The 18,998-nt window shown below is 44.5% G+C and overlaps 1 protein-coding gene across 1 annotated transcript; it reads left to right on the plus strand.

Annotated features, from left to right (window-relative positions):
• The first annotated feature begins 13,141 nt into the window (after positions 1-13,141).
• LOC124661156 lies at positions 13,142-17,950 on the plus strand. The gene is made up of 5 exons (XM_047199014.1): positions 13,142-13,382; positions 14,932-15,041; positions 15,124-15,495; positions 16,224-16,908; positions 17,469-17,950. Exons 1-5 carry the CDS (start codon positions 13,142-13,144, stop codon positions 17,546-17,548), a joined length of 1,488 nt encoding a protein of 495 aa, XP_047054970.1. The 3' UTR covers positions 17,549-17,950.
• Positions 17,951-18,998: the final 1,048 nt, after the last annotated feature.

Raw genomic sequence — 18,998 nt, forward strand, 5'->3', positions numbered from 1 at the left:
GCGGTGTAAGAACGTGAAGTCAAAATGAGTTCATGTTCTCGTTTTGGGGCCGATATGATTGGACTTTGAAGTGCCCGGTTGTAGTATGGATTGTGATTCTGAACTCGTCCGTTAACTAGCCTAGCCTACTGTTGGACTAATATGTTGTGATGGTTAATATCGGCTATTGTTGAACTGTGGTTCTTATGTTGTTATTTTTGGGCACTGTTGATCAAATGCTCTTATCTGATGGATAGATTCTGCCGTATGATTCATGTGTGTTTATTTTGCTACGAAGTGCTGTGCATCATTGTTCTTGATTATTTCATATTTTTTTGTCAAATTTCGTCCATTTTTCGTTCATTTTTCGTCCATTTTTCGTCCCAGATTTCAAAATTTGGATTGTTGATTTCGTCCGGCATTTTCCGAAATTTTTCCGAAAAAACGAATTTCGCCCATTTCGCCCAGGGGCGGTAAATTTTGCAAAACGAAATCCGAAACCTTGGTCTCTAGGGCTCCCGGGATCCGGCTTATAAAGGCGCACGGATCTAGGGTTTACATGGAGAGTCCTAGCCGGATTACAGATAGCCTAACTACGGTACAATGTCTTGCCGTGTACGTCAAGGATCCGCCCTTCCATCTATGTCGTACCGGATTCGGGTCCCTTAATGGGCCTCCGTGGATCCGGGTTCCTCCTCGAGGTCAGTCGGATCCGACTCCCTGTTCCTGGGCCGGACATCTTCCGTCAGGATCAACAGCAACTGGGCCGCCCGATGGGCCACATGCCTCATCACCATCTGTGGGCCACCCGGGCTTGCCGGATCTAGGCACTGTCGATGGTACACCCATGAAGTATACCCACAACATAACCTATTAACAAGATGCCGAAGTGCCAGTTCCTGTTTTCTGCTGTTTTTGGTTCCAGAAAGGCTGTTCGGGCAATATTCTCGGAATTCGACGAAACGAAGACCAAACATCATAATTCACCGAGACGGACCAGGACACCGCAGGAGACCCAGAGGGGAGGCCCCGGGGCCCCCCCCCATAGGGCCGCGCGGGCAGGCCCCCGGCCGCGCCGGCCTATGGGGAGGGCGCCACGGTGCCTCTCTTGCGCCGCCTCTTCGCCTATAAGAGCCCTTTCGACCTAAAAACGCGATACCGATTGACGAAACTCCAGAAAGACTCCAGGGGCGCCGCCACCATCGCGAAACTCCAATTCGGGGGACAGAAGTCTCTGTTCCGGCACCCTGCCGGGACGGGGAAGTGCCCCCGGAAGCCATCTCCATCGACGCCACCGCCTCCATCATGCTCCGTGAGTAGTTCCCCCATGGACTACGGGTTCTAGATGTAGCTAGTTGGTACTCTCTCCCCCATGTACTTCAATACAATGATCTCATGAGCTGCCTTACATGATTGAGATTCATCTGATGTAATCGGTGTTGTGTTTGTTGGGATCCGATGGATTGTTACATTATGATTAGTCTATCTATAAAGTTTGTGAAGTTATTGTTGCTGCAATCTTGTTGTGTTTAATGCTTGTCACTAGGGCCCGAGTGGCATGATCTTAGATTTAAGCTCTACTTATTGCTTAGATTGTATCTACAAGTTGTTTGCACATGTCTATGTCCGGAACCAAAGGCCCCAAAGTGACAGAAATTGGGACAACTGGAGGGGAAGGCTTGGATATGAGGATCACATGTTTTCACGGAGTGTTAATGCTTTGCTCCGGTGCTCTATTAAAAGGAGTACCTTAATTTCCAGTAGATTTCCTTGAGGCCCGGCTGCCACCGGCTGGTAGGACAAAAGATGTTATGCAAGTTTCTCATTGCGAGCACGTATGACTATATATGGAAAACATGCCTACATGATTAATAATCTTGATGTTTTGTCTTAATGCTATTGCAATCCTATCAATTGCCCAACTGTAATTTGTTCACCCAACACTTGTTATTGGAGAGTTACCACTAGTGTAGATAGTCGGGAACCCCGGTCCATCTCTCATCATCATATACTCGTTCTACATGTCATTGGAAGTAGTATCAACTATTTTCTGGTGCCATTGCTCTCATATTACTATTACTGCTGCTGTGCTACTGTTACTACTGCTCTCATATTACTGCTGCTTTCACATCACCCCTGTTACTAGTGCTTTTCCAGGTGCAGCTGAATTGACGACTCAGTTGTTAAGGCTTATAAGTATTCTTTACCTCCCCTTGTGTCGAATCAATAAATTTGGGTTTTACTTCCCTCGAAGACTGTTGCGATCCCCTATACTTGTGGGTCATCAAGACTATTTTCTGGCGCCGTTGCCGGGGAGGCATAGCTCTACTCATAAGTTCACCTGGGGAGTACACTCTACCTCTATCTCTGCTTTATTTTATTTTGTTTTGCTTAGTTTACTTTTGTTTAGTTTATTTGTGCTTATTTTATTCCTGTATAGTTTTATTTTGCTTAGTTTACTTTTGTTTTTGTTTTGTTTTACTTTCCCTATATACCCGAAAATCCATAAAATTTTGAAAAACCGAAAAATTAAAAACTGTTGCTATGGGAAAACCTACAACCTATTTGGAGCTTATTGAATTATATAATAATTATAGAGAATCAAGAACGGGTAAAGTTATGAGTGCTGTGATAGAAAAATTGAATACAATTGCTAAAATCTTGATTAAACGCCATAATATAAACTGTTGCTCTAAAGAGGATACTAAGCATCTGAAATTTCAATGTGGCTTTAGTGAAGAAGTTTTGATTAAGAACTATAATTGGAATAACTATATTCATCTTGGGTTCGAAGAGGTAGAACAATTTGTCATATTTATGGGAGCCTCTGAAATAGAATCCTTCATTGTTAAAAATTATGAAACTTGTGTTGTTTGTAAGGACCTTAAAGATTATGTCTCTTCTATCCTTAATTTTTGCATAGAAAGCTACAGTGATAATCCTTATATCATTGATTATAAAGAGAGACTCATTAATGCACAAGAATGCACTCACAATTTGCAGGAACCTGTGGAAGAAGAAATTGATGAACCTGAAAGCTCATTGGATGAAAAAGAGGAGGAAATTGATGAACCTGAAAGCCCATTGGATGAAAAAGAAGAGGAGAGGGATGAACAAAAGGAGGAAGAATGGATTAGCTACCCATGCCAACCTTCTAATGAGAGTAACTCTTTATCTCTTACATTATTTGATTGTCCTCCATGCTTACCAAAGGAGGTTGAATGTTATGTTCCTGTGGATTCTCTTGAAATATTTCCTATTAGTAAAACTTGTGAGAATAATTATGCTACTGTTATCTATGATAATCCATGCTACTTTGATAAATCTTATGATAATGCTTTGTTTGTGCTCGATGTCGAAATGCATGGTACTAAAGAGTTTTGCTTGGCAAATGTTTATGATAAATCTCTAGATGATGGTCCTATGTTACTTGATAATATTAATTGTACTACTAATGAAAATGGGATTGGAGAGTTCTTGACTTTATCTATGAGTCCCATATCTTTTGAGATTGATCAATCATCTTGTTATATTATTGATAAAAGTGAGTTTGAAAGCTTTGATCCTATTATTTCTGAGCTTGATAAAAATTATGTGTTTATGGATCATGAGAAATATGCTTTATGTGATAGTTATATTGTTGAGTTTATCCATGAAGCTACTGAAAATTATTATGAGAGAGGAAAATATGGTTGTAGAAATTTGCATGGTACTAAAACACCTCTCTATATGCTGAAACTTTTGAAGTTACTCTTGTTTTATCTTCTTATGCTTGTCACTTTGTTCTTCATGAATTTATTTGTGTACAAGATTTCTATGCATAGGAAGAGGGTTAGACTTAAATGTGTTTTGAACTTGCTTTTTGATGCTCTCTTTTGCTTCAATTTCTATTCTCCATGTGAGCATCATTAAAATTGCTGAGCCCATCTTAATGGCTATAAAGAAAGCACTTCTTGGGAGATAACCCATGTCTTTATTTTGATACTGTTTTGTTGTGTCTTGGAAGTTGTTACTACTGTAGCAACCTCTCCTTATCTTTATTTTATTGCATTGTTGTGCCAAGTGAAGTCTCTAATAGAAGGTTGATACTAGATTTGGATTTCTGCACAGAAACAGATTTCTATCTGTCACGAATCTGGGTATGATTCTCTGTAGGTAACTCAGAAAAATCTGCCAATTTACGTGCGCGTTCCTCAGATATGTACGCAACTTTCATTAGTTTTGAGTTTTCTGATTTGAGCAACGGAAGTACCTGTTTAAAATTCATGTTTACTGGCTGTTCTGTTTTGGCAGATTCTGTCTCTGTTTTTTGCATTGTCTCTTGTGAACTTTAAGCAAGGCTTTCTAGACGTGGAGAGCTGTAGCTAATGTTTTATTGAGTTCTTGCAATGTGTCACTACAGGAACAAGGTGGATTCAAGTTTTTTGAGTACTAACCCCTCTAATGAAGTTTATGAGAAGTTTGGTGTGAAGGAAGTTTTCAAGGGTCAAGAGAGGAGGATGATATATGATCAAGAAGAGTGAAAAGTCTAAGCTTGGTGATGCCCCCGTGGTTCATCCCTGCATATTTCAAGAAGACTCAAGCGTCTAAGCTTGGGGATGCCCAAGGCATCCCCTTCTTCGTCAACTTATCAGGTTTCTTCTATTGAAACTATATTTTTATTCGGTCACATCATATGTGCTTTACTTGGAGCGTCTGTTTGTTTTTATTTTTGTTTATGTTTGAATAAATTCGGATCCTAGCAATCCTTGTGTGGGAGAGAGACACGCTCCGCTTTTTCATATGAACACTGGTGTTCTTAGCTTTATTTTAATGTTCATGGCGGAGTTGAAAGCTATTGCACTTATTGTTATTTGGTTGGAAACAGAAAATGCCTCATACTGTCTTGAATAATTTGATACTTGGCAATTGTTTTGAGCTCTCAAGTAGATCATGATTAAGCTCTTGCATCATGTAGTTTAAACCTATTAGTGGAGAAATACCGTAGAGCTTGTTGAAACTGGGTTTGCATGATTGGTCTCTCTAAGGTCTAGATATTTTCTCGGTAAAAGTGTTTGAGCAACAAGGAAGACGAGTGTAGAGTCTTATAATGCTTGCAATATGTTCTTATGTAAGTTTTGTCAGTATCGGTTCATACTTGTGTTTGCTTCAAACAACCTTGCTAGCCAAAGCCTTGTACTGAGAGGAAATGCTTCTCGTGCATCCAAAATCTTGAGCCAAAACCTATGCCATTTGTGTCCACCATATCTACCTACTATGTGGTATTTCTGCCATTCCAAGTAAATACTTCATGTGCTACCTTTAAACAATTCAAAAGTTATTATCTCTTATTTGTGTCAATGTTTTATAGCTCATGAGGAAGTATGTGGTGTTTTATCTTTCGATCTTGTCATTTACTTTTGACAGACTTTCACAATGGACTAGTGGCTTCATCCGCTTATCCAATAATTTTGTAAAAAGAGCTGGCGCGGGGTTCCCAGCCCCCAATTAATCAACTTTCATTAATAATTCTCTTCACATGTTTTGCTCTATTCATCAGTAAGCAACTTAATTTTGCAAATAGACACTCCTTCATGGTATGTGATTGTTGGAAGGCACCCGAGGATTCGGTTAGCCATGGCTTGAGAAAGCAAAGGTTGGGAGGAGTGTCATCTAAAAAAATAAAAAAATAAAAACTAAACTAAAGTACATGTGTACACAAAAGAGAAGAGGGATGATCTACCTTCGTCGGTAGAGATAACGTCCTTCATGGGAGCCGCTCTTGAAAGTCTGGTTGATAAGGTAGTTAGAGTACCCATTACCATTCGTTCACAACAACAAACACCTCTCAAAACTTTATTTGTATGCTCTCTATATGATTTCAAAACTTAAAAAGCTCTAGCACATGATTTAATCCCTGCTTCCCTCTGCGAAGGGCCTTTCTTTTACTTTATGTTGAGTCGGTTTACCCACTTCCTTCCATCTTAGAAGCAAACACTTGTGTTAACTATGCATTGATTCTTACATACTTGCATATTTGCATTCATCATATTACTTTGTGTTGACCATTATCCATGAGATTTACATGTTGAAAGTTGAAAGCAATTGCTGAAACTTAAATCTTCCTCTGTGTTGCTTCAATGCCTTTACTTTGAATTTATCGCTTTATGAGTTAACTCTTATGCAAGACTTTCGATGCTTGTCTTGAAAGTACTATTCATGAAAAGTTTTGCTATATGTTATCTATTTGTTAGCAACTATAGATCATTGCCTTGAGTCACTGCATTCATCTCATATGCTTTATAATAGTATGATCAAGATTATGTAAGTAGCATGCCACTACAGAAATTACTCTTTTTTATCGTTTACCTACTCGAGGGCGAGCAGGAACTAAGCTTGGGGATGCTGATACGTCTCCAACGTACCTATAATTTCTGATGTTCCATGCTTGTTTTATGACAATACTTACATGTTTTGCTTGCACTTTATAATGTTTTTATGCATTTTATGGAACTAACCTATTAACAAGATGCTGAAGTGCCGGTTCCGTTTTCTCGCTGTTTTTGGTTCCGAGAAAGGTCGTTCGGGCAATATTCTCGGAATTCGACGAAACGAAGACCAAACATCATAATTCACCGAGACGGACCAGGACACCGAAGGAGACCCGGAGGGGAGGCCCAGGGGCCCCACACCATAGGGCTGCGCGGGTAGGCCCCTCGCCGCGCCGGCCTATGGGGAGGGCGCCCTGGTGCCCCTCCTGCGCCGCCTCTTCGCCTATAAGAGCCCTTTCGACCTAAAAACGCGATACCGATTGACGAAACTCCAGAAAGACTCCAGGGGCGCCGCCACCATCGCGAAACTCCAATTCGGGGGACAGAAGTCTCTGTTCCGGCACCCTGCCGGGATGGGGAAGTGCCCCCGGAAGCCATCTCCATCGACGCCACCGCCTCCATCATGCTCCGTGAGTAGTTCCCCCATGGACTACGGGTTCTAGCTGTAGCTAGTTGGTACTCTCTCCCCCATGTACTTCAATACAATGATCTCATGAGCTGCCTTACATGATTGAGATTCATCCGATGTAATCGGTGTTGTGTTTGTTGGGATCCGATGGATTGTTACATTATGATTAGTCTATCTATAAAGTTTGTGAAGTTATTGTTGCTGCAATCTTGTTGTGTTTAATGCTTGTCACTAGGGCCCGAGTGGCATGATCTTAGATTTAAGCTCTACTTATTGCTTAGATTGTATCTACAAGTTGTTTGCACATGTCTATGTCCGGAACCAAAGGCCCCAAAGTGACAGAAATTGGGACAACCTGGAGGGAAGGCTTGGATATGAGGATCACATGTTTTCACGGAGTGTTAATGCTTTGCTCCGGTGCTCTATTAAAAGGAGTACCTTAATTTCCAGTAGATTTCCTTGAGGCCCAGCTGCCACCGGCTGGTAGGACAAAAGATGTTATGCAAGTTTCTCATTGCGAGCACGTATGACTATATATGGAAAACATGCCTACATGATTAATAATCTTGATGTTCTGTCTTAATGCTATTGCAATCCTATCAATTGCCCAACTGTAATTTGTTCACCCAACACTTGTTATTGGAGAGTTACCACTAGTGTAGATAGCTGGGAACCCCGGTCCATCTCTCATCATCATATACTCGTTCTACATGTCATTGGAAGTAGTATCAACTATTTTCCGGTGCCATTGCTCTCATATTACTATTACCGCTGCTCGTGCTACTGTTACTACTGCTCTCATATTACCGCTGCTTTCACATCACCCCCGTTACTAGTGCTTTTCCAGTGTGCAGCTGAATTGACGACTCAGTTGTTAAGGCTTATAAGTATTCTTTACCTCCCCTTGTGTCGAATCAATAAATTTGGGTTTTACTTCCCTCGAAGACTGTTGCGATCCCCTATACTTGTGGGTCATCAGTTACTTCGTACGAAGTAAAGAGGGTGAGAGGGAATTCTAATGGTGATTCATTTCTATCTCTACTTCGACACGAGCGTCCACTACCAGTCTTGCTCCGAGGACTATCAAGATCAAAGACCAGCCTCACATGCCCCTGCGAAAAAAAAGCCTGACATGAGTTGCAGAATATGTATGCGCGCTTGGTATCTCGCACGATGGTAGGTAGACAGTATAAGCTGAGAAAGTTTCCTTTTTCTGTGGGTTCGCAAACGATGGGTGTTGGGGATATGCCAATGCCACCTAGGTATACCGCCTTGATTCCGGTAATCCTGGGTGGCCCACAGATGGTGGTGAGGCTTATGGCACAACCGGGTGGCCTAGTTGCCGGAGAAGAAAACTAGTGGGTGGGTGGGATACTGCCTGGAGACAAGTTGCCGGATCCGGTCTATGACGTATGTCGGTCGAATTTGCCCTAAAAAAACTTATGTCAATCAGATCCTTAATGTGCAAGACAAGAAGTACTTAGCATAGTAGTTGTGTCTAGGCTTAGTCGTATCCAGTAGGATCTCTACCCTTGTAACCCTAGATTCAGAGCCCAAAACTTTTGTGGTTGTTGATCTTGCACTGCCTTCTACAACTGAACCTCGCACACATCTTCAAAAAGGTATCAAAAATTCCAAAACTTAACATATGGTACAATACGATATGGCATGCTAACCTCTATAGGATAAACGCATAGTACCTCGGAAGCCTTGGGTGATCAAAGGTGGCACAAAGATATGAAAGATGAATACAGTGCATTGATTCATAACAAGATATTGCATACTGTATCCCTAGCACTAAGAAAAATTTGATTGATTGCAAGTGGGTATACCGCATCAAGAAAAATGCGGATGACACCACTGACAGGTAAAAAGCACGCCTCGTTGCCAAGGGCATCAAGCAACGTTATGGCATCGACTATGAAAACACCTTCCGTCATGTTGTCAAAGCGGCCACTATTCACCTTGTCTTAGCTCTTTCGATTTCTCGTGGATTAAGTCTCCGTCAAATGGATGTCAAGAACGTGTTTCTTCATGGTGGTCTGGAAGAGGAAGTTTACATGAAGCAATCACCTGGGTTTCATGATCCAAACCTTCTGCATCACATTTGCAAGCTTGACAAGGCACTCTAAGGACTAAAACAAGCTCATCGCACATGGTTTCTTGCACTTAGCTTTATATCTTATAAGGCTGACACATCCCTTTTCATCTATAATAAGTTAGATATAACTATGTTTTTCTTAAAATGCCAATGATATTATTGTGTCTCTCCTTGGGGATTTACGTGAAGACTTTGCACTCGAAAATCTTGGTGATTTACACTTCTTTTTGGGAATTGAAGTTAAGACAGATTGTTATTGTCTCAAGACGAGTATGCCGCTGATTTGCTTGCTCGAGTTGGTATGATTAAGTGCAACACTTGTCCTACACCTTTGTCAAGCAATGAAAGATCATCTCTCACCGATGGTACACCCCTTAGGCCAAGGATTGCACTCAATACATAGGCTTTGTTGGCGCCTTACATTATCTTGCGTTGACACGTCCGGATTTGTCCTTTGTTGTTAACAAAATTTGTCGATTTCTTCATGCTCTTACCACATCCCACGGGATTGCTGCAAAAAGGATCTTGCGCTATATTCAAGGCACACTCAGAACTGACATCACATTTACAGGTGAGGTTATCATGATGATAGACGTTACACTGGTGGATTTGCAATCTTTTTTGGGCATAATTAAATTTGACCAAATATGATATTTTTGCAATCGATGATGATGATGATGTTGAAAGATTAAAGTTTTGTAGGCACGGTTTTTAGATCGGTTCTGAAATTTCTATCAAGGTTGTCAAGAGAAGAATGGTCCTCGCAATTCTTGTCCGAGACGCTATGTCTTGCACAATTTTTGCAGTTAATTAGCTGCACAAACTCTTGCGGTGTGTTGTTAAACTCTATAATAGTCTGCTGCGAATGATTGCTGAAGAAAACGTCTAGACCAGTGAATTGATTTGTGATTCGTATTGGGTGTAGGCATGAATCATGAGCCCAGCCCAAGATGATGATTACTTCATTAGTGCCCGAGTGCCCATCAACCATCATTGTGTGCCTGAAGGCATTTGTATTCCCTTGTTCATGGAGGTTTAATAAAGGCGGTGTATCTCAAAAAAGAAAAAAACCAATCGGGACCTTAATGAGCCATCACAGGCACACAATTAAGAAGAGCCTGACGTTCGAACACCATCGTAATAAGCCTCCTAACAGACGAAGTACAGTACACAGCATGCTCCAAGTCTCCAACCAAACCCACAGTCGCGTGCTACATCCCGATCTTCTAGAGAGGCCGGGCGTGAGCCGTGAGGTGAGGTCAGCTGAGGCTGAGCGGCTGGTAGGTTTGCGCTGCATGGTCTCTCATCGATCGACGGCGACGGCGGACGCGACCGTGGCATGGCAGTGGCAGCGGCATGGCGCCTCTCCTCGTCAATCGCCGACAGCGAGTTCCCAACTGAATCCAGCGACCGCGCGCCTACGCCTCGCTTTTGGCCGCCCGCCCGCTGACGGGCGGGTCCTGCCGAACAGCCTGCCCCACGAGGCAGTGGCGGGGCGCTGCTCCGTTTCTCTCGGTGGCTCGGTGCGGTGTAGCTCCCGGCGTCATGGTACTGTTCTTCTCCGCCGCCGGTCGCCGTCGGGCGCGCCCGCCGATCACGTCGTCGTTCGTAATCTACGGGAAGAGCACGTGGACCAGCTAGACGATACACCAGAGAGACTGCTCCACTGACCGGTGGGCCTCTAGGACCGGGCGCGGGACGAAGCTGCTTAGCCGGGCCCTCCGCGGTCACGGGTGTTTCCGTCCCGAGTCGTTCGGTGGCTCACCCATCCAGCTACACGGCCACCAGCTAGCTATCACGCCGCAACGGAGAGGATCCATTGTGCCACCGAATCGGTGCCTCGCGCTCCATCGCTGTCCACTGTTCTTGCTTCGCTCATGGAGTCATGGATAAGAACGGCTTCCCCGAAAGACGAAAGCGGCGTCCCACGTTCGTTCGTAGACCAACTTCTTTTCTTCCTTCGCGCGCGGTGACACGTACACAAGTGATAATAATCGATCAATACACGCACTAGCTCTCCTCTCTGTTGGCTTTATACATGAACGTGTTAATTGCGCTCCCAGCATCCACTCTAGTAAGGTATTCTTTTTTAGATAAAAGGCATTATTACCCGACTTTAAATTAATAAAGCTCCGGCGAGGTTCATAAAGTTATTACACACTGCTGCGGCGGACAACATAGCCAAAAGTACGGGAAACAAGGGACTTAGCCGAAACAAGACCACCAAAGCAACTGAACAAACTAAGGCTACTAGACCTCACTGGGGCACCATTGGAGAGCCGGGGCAGCCGAGGGTAGACTTCATGCACCATCAAGCGCGCGAACGAAAGTAGATTTCCCGGAGCTCATTCATCAACCAACGGAGACCTTCCTTGTCGCTAGTTTTGGAGTTGATACTCCACAGCTGCAAGAACAACAAGGTTTTGTATATAACATCAGATGGATGGTTAGGCCCAATTGCAATCCCCGGCGCCTTCTGCCCATACCGCGGCCGAGGCTCCCTCATCCTCCCCCTTGGAGGACGCGGCAAGCTCCGCCTCGGTTGCTTCCATGGCTTTAGCCAGTTGTCGAGCACATGTTTACCCCAAGAATTGCCTCGTCCATGTCGATCACTGTACTCGTCTATTGTCTCGAAACAGGTTTTAAACCCACTTTATAAATAAAGCAACAACGTTCGAACTGATACAAGGTTACGATGAAACTCTCTTACAAAGTAGATAAATGATTTAAACAAAAAAGATACAAGAGAAACCAAACACCAAAGACACCGAACGAAATAGAGATGTACCAAAGCTCCATGACTAGGATCTCAATACCCATCTATGTTATGGGTGTAGAAATGTCTCTTGAAAGATTATGTGTAAGCCTGGATGAAGGGGCTTATTGCCAGACCGACGCCATCTTAAGCATAGTTATTCATAGTCAAAATCATTTTCTCCTCCATCTTCCTCCTCCCTCCTTCTAATGTTTCCCATTCCAAGTTGTACACGATGACACACCAAGAAAGTGTTTTTTGTTTTGTTTTGTGAAACACGGTACAGACACAGACGTTCACAATAAATACATACGTTCAACCCGTATGAACGTACACACATCTACTCCTATGAGCATCTCCGAGAGTATGAGTCCAAGAAACTGATCCGACGGTCTTGAGATTAACGAATGCATCAGAGACGCTTTGTTGTTGCCTCCGACTGAAAAAGTTCCACATTTTTTATTAGACAATAAAATATTAAACCTCTGATTTAAACTCTGAGCGTGGCATTGCCCTTACAATCATCGACCTGCAGGTTATTTCCTCACCAAGAAAGTGTTAAATCATGTGGTTTAGACCAAATATTGAGCGGTGGACAATGTTGTAATTTGGTTGGCCAAATATTGTATGCACCCTGTGGCCATGTGCTAGGGTGCTGCTACCAAATACCAAATACCCTGTGGCAGTGTAACACCAGTGGCATGCACGATAAGTCAGACAACCACACGCCACCTAACATCCACCCTCTCACAGCTCCACCCACATACCCATCCACCACATGGGATCCCTCCTGTTCCTCCTACGTTTGCCCTCCTCCCGAATTCAAAATCCACAGCACCTTCGTCCGCAACAAAAGGAAAACCCAGGTAGAAACAAAACCGAAACTAGGGGACAAATCCCGTTTGTACCAGTATCATCACACACACACACAGAGAAAAGCACACACAAAAGAAAAAAAGCAGCAATTAGTCGGCACTAACGCAGCTCAAAGCGCGATTCAATAATCCGATCCGATCGCGCTTTCTTTTCACGCCCCACCAACACCAAGCCAAGCTAAGCTAAGCACACACACTGGAAGCAAATTAGTCCCCAACCGCCGCTCCTACCAAGCTCTCTCTCGCTCCTGCTCCTGCGCTTCGGTTTACCTCTCACTTTCTCTCACCTTCCTCGCCCACCGCACCCCATCCCCGCTCCTCGCCTCCTCCTTAAGCAAGCAATCCAGCGACCAGCAGCGGCCGCCGCACCGGACCTACCAGCCAGCCACCCACCGGGCAAGCGAGCAGCGGCTGGCGGCAATGGCGGCGCGGCGCCCGCTCTCCTCGCCGAGGGCCGCCCGGGATGCGTGAGATCCTAGCCCGGCCGCGCGCATGGGGAAGGACGCAGGGGGCCAGCGCCAGCGCCCGCCCGACGGCTCCGGGGAAGGTGGCCCCGGCGGCGAAGGTAGCGGGCGATGCGGCTGTGGCGGCGCCGTGCGGCTGCAATGCGTGGCGGCGCTCGTGCTCGGCGCGGCCGTGCTGCTCTCCGCGCTCTTCTGGCTGCCGCCCTTCGCGGGCCAAGGGAGGGGGGCCGGCGACGAGGACGCGCCGGATCCGGGCCTCGTGTTCCAAGGTGAGCGTCCGTCTCCCAGCCAGCCCACATCGTACGGCATTGCGAGATCTCGTTTTCGATTTCGGGCTTCCCTGGCTGTCGGCCGGGTTATTGTTCGGTCCGTACCGGGGAAGTTTCTAGATCTGAGTGTACGGAAACCCACACCGTGCCTTCTGAACCAGCAGTGAGCAGACTGGTGAAGGCGCTGCATGTTCTCTTAGACCTACTACTTCCATCTGCTGATGTAGAGCGTCGTCTACTGATTTAGGCCCAGTCACTCGTTTCCGGAGTGTTTCAGTGTCTGTAGTTGATCGCTCTTCCTTAAGCGTGTGTCGGTGCTACTAGTATTTTCGGACAAGTGAGCAGGTTGAGAAAAACTCCGAAACCGTATCACTCTCGGTATGGATCGGTTGCCGTCCCAAATGATTTACTTAGAGCATTGCCACATGATTTAGTCGCGATGCATGGTTTCTGGAACCTCCTTCAATCTCTGTATTTCATTTTCTTAAGCATGTGTCGGTGCTATTTTTAGGAAAATGGGTAGGTTGAGAAAACGTCTGCCGCAACTGTATTACCCTCAGTATGGATTGCTTGCAGTCCCAAAACACTCTTTAGTATGCTAGTCCAGCATCTCAAATAAAAAAAATAGTATGCTAGTCCAGCATCATCTTGCACCTTTGTTAATGGAGATACTTTTTCATCAGGCTGTAGAATTATTGGTTGAAAGCTACGTGAGCTGCTGCTAAAGGGATGGAGTTGCTGTCAATTTCTGATTCCTGTTATATTGTAACAGCTGTGATAAAGGATTTTGAGCCGTGATAGATCACTGTCCATGAATTCTAGGTGTGATCATCTATTCCCAGACGTTAAATGAATCCTTTCCAAAGGTCTAAAGAGACAACTTACTAAAGTGGCACTATTTGGAGCGTTGTGGTTCCGATTTTTCCAGTTCAGTTTAAGCAATTACGCCAACCACCGTTCTTTATTCTATCGTGCATAAGAGTGCTGCACATATTGGCATTGCCTGGTTTCAGGGAGGTCACTCAATGTCTGTATTTGATCCGTGTTTCTTAGGCATGTGTCGGTGCTATTTTTAGGAAATGAGTAGTAGGTGGAGGAAAGCGTCTGCAGCAACTGTATTACCCTTGGTATGGATTGGTTGCCGTCCCAAAACTGTCTTAGTGTGTTAGTCCAGCATGATCTTGCACCGTTGTTATTCGAGATAGATTTTCACCATTGATGGAAAGCTACGTGAGCTGCTAAAGGGATGGAGTTGCTGTCAATTCCTGTTCTGCGTTATTGTAACAGCTATGAGAAAGGATTGAGCCATGATAGATCACTGTCCATGAAATTTGGGTGTGATCTAATATTTCCCCAAACGTTAAACGAGTCCTTTCCAAAGGTCTAAACATAGAACTTACTAAAGTGGCACTGTTTGGAGCGTTGTGGTTCTGTTTTTTCCAGTTCAGTTTAAGCAGTTGCGTCAACCACCGTTCTTTATTCTATTGTAAATACAAGAGTGCTAGACATATCGATATATCATGTGCCTAATGAAACTCTGTTTTTCCAGATGATATAGTGGCAAGTTTTAGGCTGCAGAAGACGGTCCCCGAGCTCCTTGGAAATAAATCTAAGCTCGAACTGGACATCTATGCGGAAATTGGCATTCCCAACTCAATTGTATGCCCCTCCCAACATCTTTTATTTCACTTCTTGATGTGTTCTTCCACATGCGTTGACTGATACTTGAATACACACGCAGGTGGTTGTAAATTTACTGCATCCGCTAGCTGGATCGAACTGGACAAATGTCGTCTTCAGCATCGTGCCTTATCCGAAGAACTTGACTATATCATCGACATATTTGAGCATTCTTAGGTCCTCCTTCATGTCCTTGGTTGTGCGGCAGTCTACGCTCCACTTGACCGAGTCCCTCTTTGGCAATTCATCGTCCTTTGAAGTGCTTAAATTCCCTGGAGGAATAACAGTAATTCCTGCGCAAAATGTTTTTCTTCCTCAAGCTCACCGTGCAAGCTTTAATTTCACTCTGAATTTCCCAATCTACAAAGTGCAAGACAGAACTGATGAGTTAAAGGATCAGATGAAGACAGGACTGCTGCTCGATGCTAACGAGGTCAGTGCTACCTTCTCACCTTGTTCCTTTTTTGTCCATCACATTCATTGTTGAATACTCACTCCGTTCTGTTTTAGTATACATCTTGGACTAAATTTTTTGTTCCATATTAGTCTAAGATTGTAGCTTTGTAATCAACAACACCACAAAAAACGAAGCAGTCCTACTCTATCGATTGAATGCCATTAATTTTAATGCGGCGTGTATTGGTTGAAAGTTGTATTAAATGACTTGCTAATTGGTCTTAAAATTTGTAGAATGTAGACCAAAAGAGAACGGATGGAGTATGTCTGAAGGGTTTGGTTACTTGTTTGTTTCTTTATGTATGTGATAGATCCACTTGTACGACCTAATAAGCTTGTTGCATCTTCCAATCTGTCTTTTGTTTTTGGATGGGTATATGTAAGAAAGCCTCCATCGGCCGTGTTTGCCCATATTACTTTGTAGGGGAGAATGTAGGTCGATCAGCCAGAGGGTGTGCCTGTAGTGCTGTAGTGTGGTTCTTAAAGACATGATGGCAAGCCTATATTTGCTGATCCTAACTCAAGCTATGTCATTATTTAATCTTCACATGCATCTCTCCCATTCTTCTGTCCTACTCTGTTCGACACTTCTGGAATACCAATAGGACTGGGGCTTTAATTTCGAAATTTTCAGTACTGGTGTGCAGTAGTGTACAATGCCCTCCTTTTCTTCTTTAATTGAACTTCGTTTATTGTGCATTGCAGAATCTGTTCATCAAATTGGGAAATTTGCAAGGTTCAACAATTCTTCCTCCAACTATTGTTGAGACCTACATTGTTCGTATTGTTGGGAATCAACAGCCATCTGTACCAAGGATGAAGCAGTTGGCACAAAAAATTACCAACTCATCTTCAGGGAACCTTGGTCTGAACCATACCGTATTTGGCAAAGTAAAGCAGATAAGACTTTCCTCCTATCTTAGACATTCTTTACATAGCAGGGGCAGTTCTGATGCACCTAGTCCATCGCCCATGCAACATCATGGTCATCACGGCCATCATCACCATCACCATGGTCATGAAGACAACAGGCATTTGGCTCCTGCTGCTCCCCCGATTAATCGCCCTGTACATACACCCAGACATGTTGCTCCACCACCATCTGGGTGTCCATATGGCAAAAAGGCCAAGAATAAGGTTCCTGTAACACCAGCTGCTGAGCCTGTGGCCAATGGTCACCGATCTACTTATCCTGCTGCTTTGCCGCCTTCTGTTCGTCATCCTCCACATGATCCCAGCATGCACACTAGATCACCTGTTCTGTCCCCTCCAGCTCTTCCGGAGCCACCTTTGCCCGCTGTTTCTTTTGGTGATGCACATCCTCCGAGTGAGCGTGCAACAACAGGTCCTTCTGCTGGAATGTCGAATGTGGCCCCTGCACCGCAAACATGTGAGTTATTTCTCATTCTTTATTATCCGTACTTATGTTTTTTTTCTGCACTGTAGAATCTGGGCAAAGGAAGTAAAACCTTGTCCAAAGGTTCAACTATTTAACTGAAAATTTCAGTTCATTTCGTTGGTACCTTGGCAATATTTATCTGGATGCCTAACTGATAAGTTATGGGATTAGTTTCCAAAGCTTTCCAAAGTTATTATTTCATGATAGCATCAGGCAAAATATAGCAGTCAAACTGAACAATTCATTTTGGCTTCCCACCTGCTATGTCTTAGGTGTCTAGGGCCTCTACTGTGCCATTATGGTACAGTATGTTCTTTTGAAAGTTATGAACGGGTATTTTTCTTTGATCTTTATCAGTACTTATCAAGGGCTATGTATCTGTATCCAGCTACTGATAATAATGTTAATAAAATGCGATGTTCAACATAGGCTCACAACATATTTTCTGGTCAGCCGATCAGCCTTTTACTTATGCATGTGTCCCTCCCTTACTTGATGTTGCATTTCTTTTAAGAATTCACTAACTATCGTATGCCATTGACCCATTGCAGCTAATTCCAGCCGGAGGCGCTCCTGTCACTGGGTCCTGGTAGCCCTTATATCTTGTACTCTGCTGAGGAGCCTACTGTGACAGAAGATGAAAATGTGCGGCTAATTAACCAGATGGTTCAAATTAGAGATTTTCCAAATAGAGGCTAAGCCTCAGCGGTTTTTTCTTCTCTGGTTAACAGATGTCCGGGCGGGTGGTGAAGCACAACTCCGCGTCCCCCTGTCTCAGGCGCGCTGTTAGCCTGTTATACTTGTTAGTTGATGTAAATACGGATGGGTATAAGTCAGGCGTCAGGCCAAGTAAGGCAACAATGGGCAAGCTATGCTAGCCGTGCTCGTAGTGGTGGTCAAAGCCACAGCGGTGGCAGGCCCCTTCTCTAGCGCACGCATGCTTGGCTGGGTTTGCCGCTGTGTACTGCTGCCGCTGTTCAGAAGAGGATCTTCGAGTGTAAACACTTTTTACATGAGAAGACATAGCATTTTCTCTCCGGTTCTTGGGGCTTGTTCTTTGTGCGTGTGATGCTTCATCCTGCTGCCTGGGACTGAATCTTGCGCAGGTGGAAGACGCGGCCAGTTTATGTAGGCGGCTGGCCGGCCATCGGCCAGTGTTGTGCCGGACGCCTGTCACGGCAAGCTGTTTGTTCGCTGGCCGTCTGTCTGCGGTGCCGGTGCCGACATGACTGCCAAAATCGACAGCGACACCGAGCTCTGTACGTACGTTTCGGTTGCGCGGTCGCCGTCAATCCCCCTCTACCGCCGCTGGAACACGCAGATTGTACGCTCCCAGGACGGCACGGCCGCCACTCGACGGACGTGCGAGGAGACCATCCACCAGCGATGCTATGCCCTTGTACCACCGAGTACTGTTTAGTTAGCGAGCACTGATGAGTGCGGCGGGGTGGCAACATCAATGAAAGATCACGCAGCAGTCATCCGCCAACCAACAGTGTCCTGCCAAACTAAACAACTCTGTCCTGTTCCTGCCCATCCATTCATCCATTGCCCCAACCACATCTTTGCCCTCCTTAACTACGCCGCCGTTCCCTGTCACCAACCCCAGCTTAGGCTTAGCTAGATCACCATGACACGGAGCACGGATGTAATGACGTGACCGTGACGGGCAGGAGCCAAACCCAGACGGAACTCGGATAAACATAGCGACGTATGCCGGGTTGCGAAGACACATTAACGCTTGCCGTCATCAGCTAGTGCGAGTTTATTAGTTCATGTATGCAGTCAGTGTATGACCATTCAAAGATGGAGCATAGTTTTGATTTGGAACTTTATGAATTAGGCTCCGCAAATCCATTATTTTCCACTGACGATGCCGCGGCTAGTACTTCCTCCGTCTCAAAATGTGTTGCATACAATTTTCAGTCAAAGTTGAACTTTGCGGAGTTTAACTATTCAGACAAATATATTAATTTTTCAATATCTAATGCATACAACATATATAAGTTTAATGATAATTGTTCATATATATTCAGTCAAAATTTCATTCTTTTTTGTTCCTCGCAAAAAAATCATTATTT

This window comes from Lolium rigidum, chromosome 6 (assembly GCF_022539505.1).
Source record: "Lolium rigidum isolate FL_2022 chromosome 6, APGP_CSIRO_Lrig_0.1, whole genome shotgun sequence".
Taxonomy (NCBI): Eukaryota; Viridiplantae; Streptophyta; class Magnoliopsida; order Poales; family Poaceae; genus Lolium; species Lolium rigidum.

What these genes read in the sequence shown, in the direction of transcription:
- LOC124661156 (XM_047199014.1), top strand. Translation starts at nt 13,142, where the DNA reads ATGGGGAAGGACGCAGGGGGCCAGCGCCAGCGCCCGCCCGACGGCTCC. An exon ending in TCCGGGCCTCGTGTTCCAAG is followed by an intron (nt 13,383 to 14,931) that starts GTGAGCGTCCGT and finishes CTGTTTTTCCAG; the next exon opens with ATGATATAGTGGCAAGTTTT. An exon ending in TTGGCATTCCCAACTCAATT is followed by an intron (nt 15,042 to 15,123) that starts GTATGCCCCTCC and finishes ATACACACGCAG; the next exon opens with GTGGTTGTAAATTTACTGCA.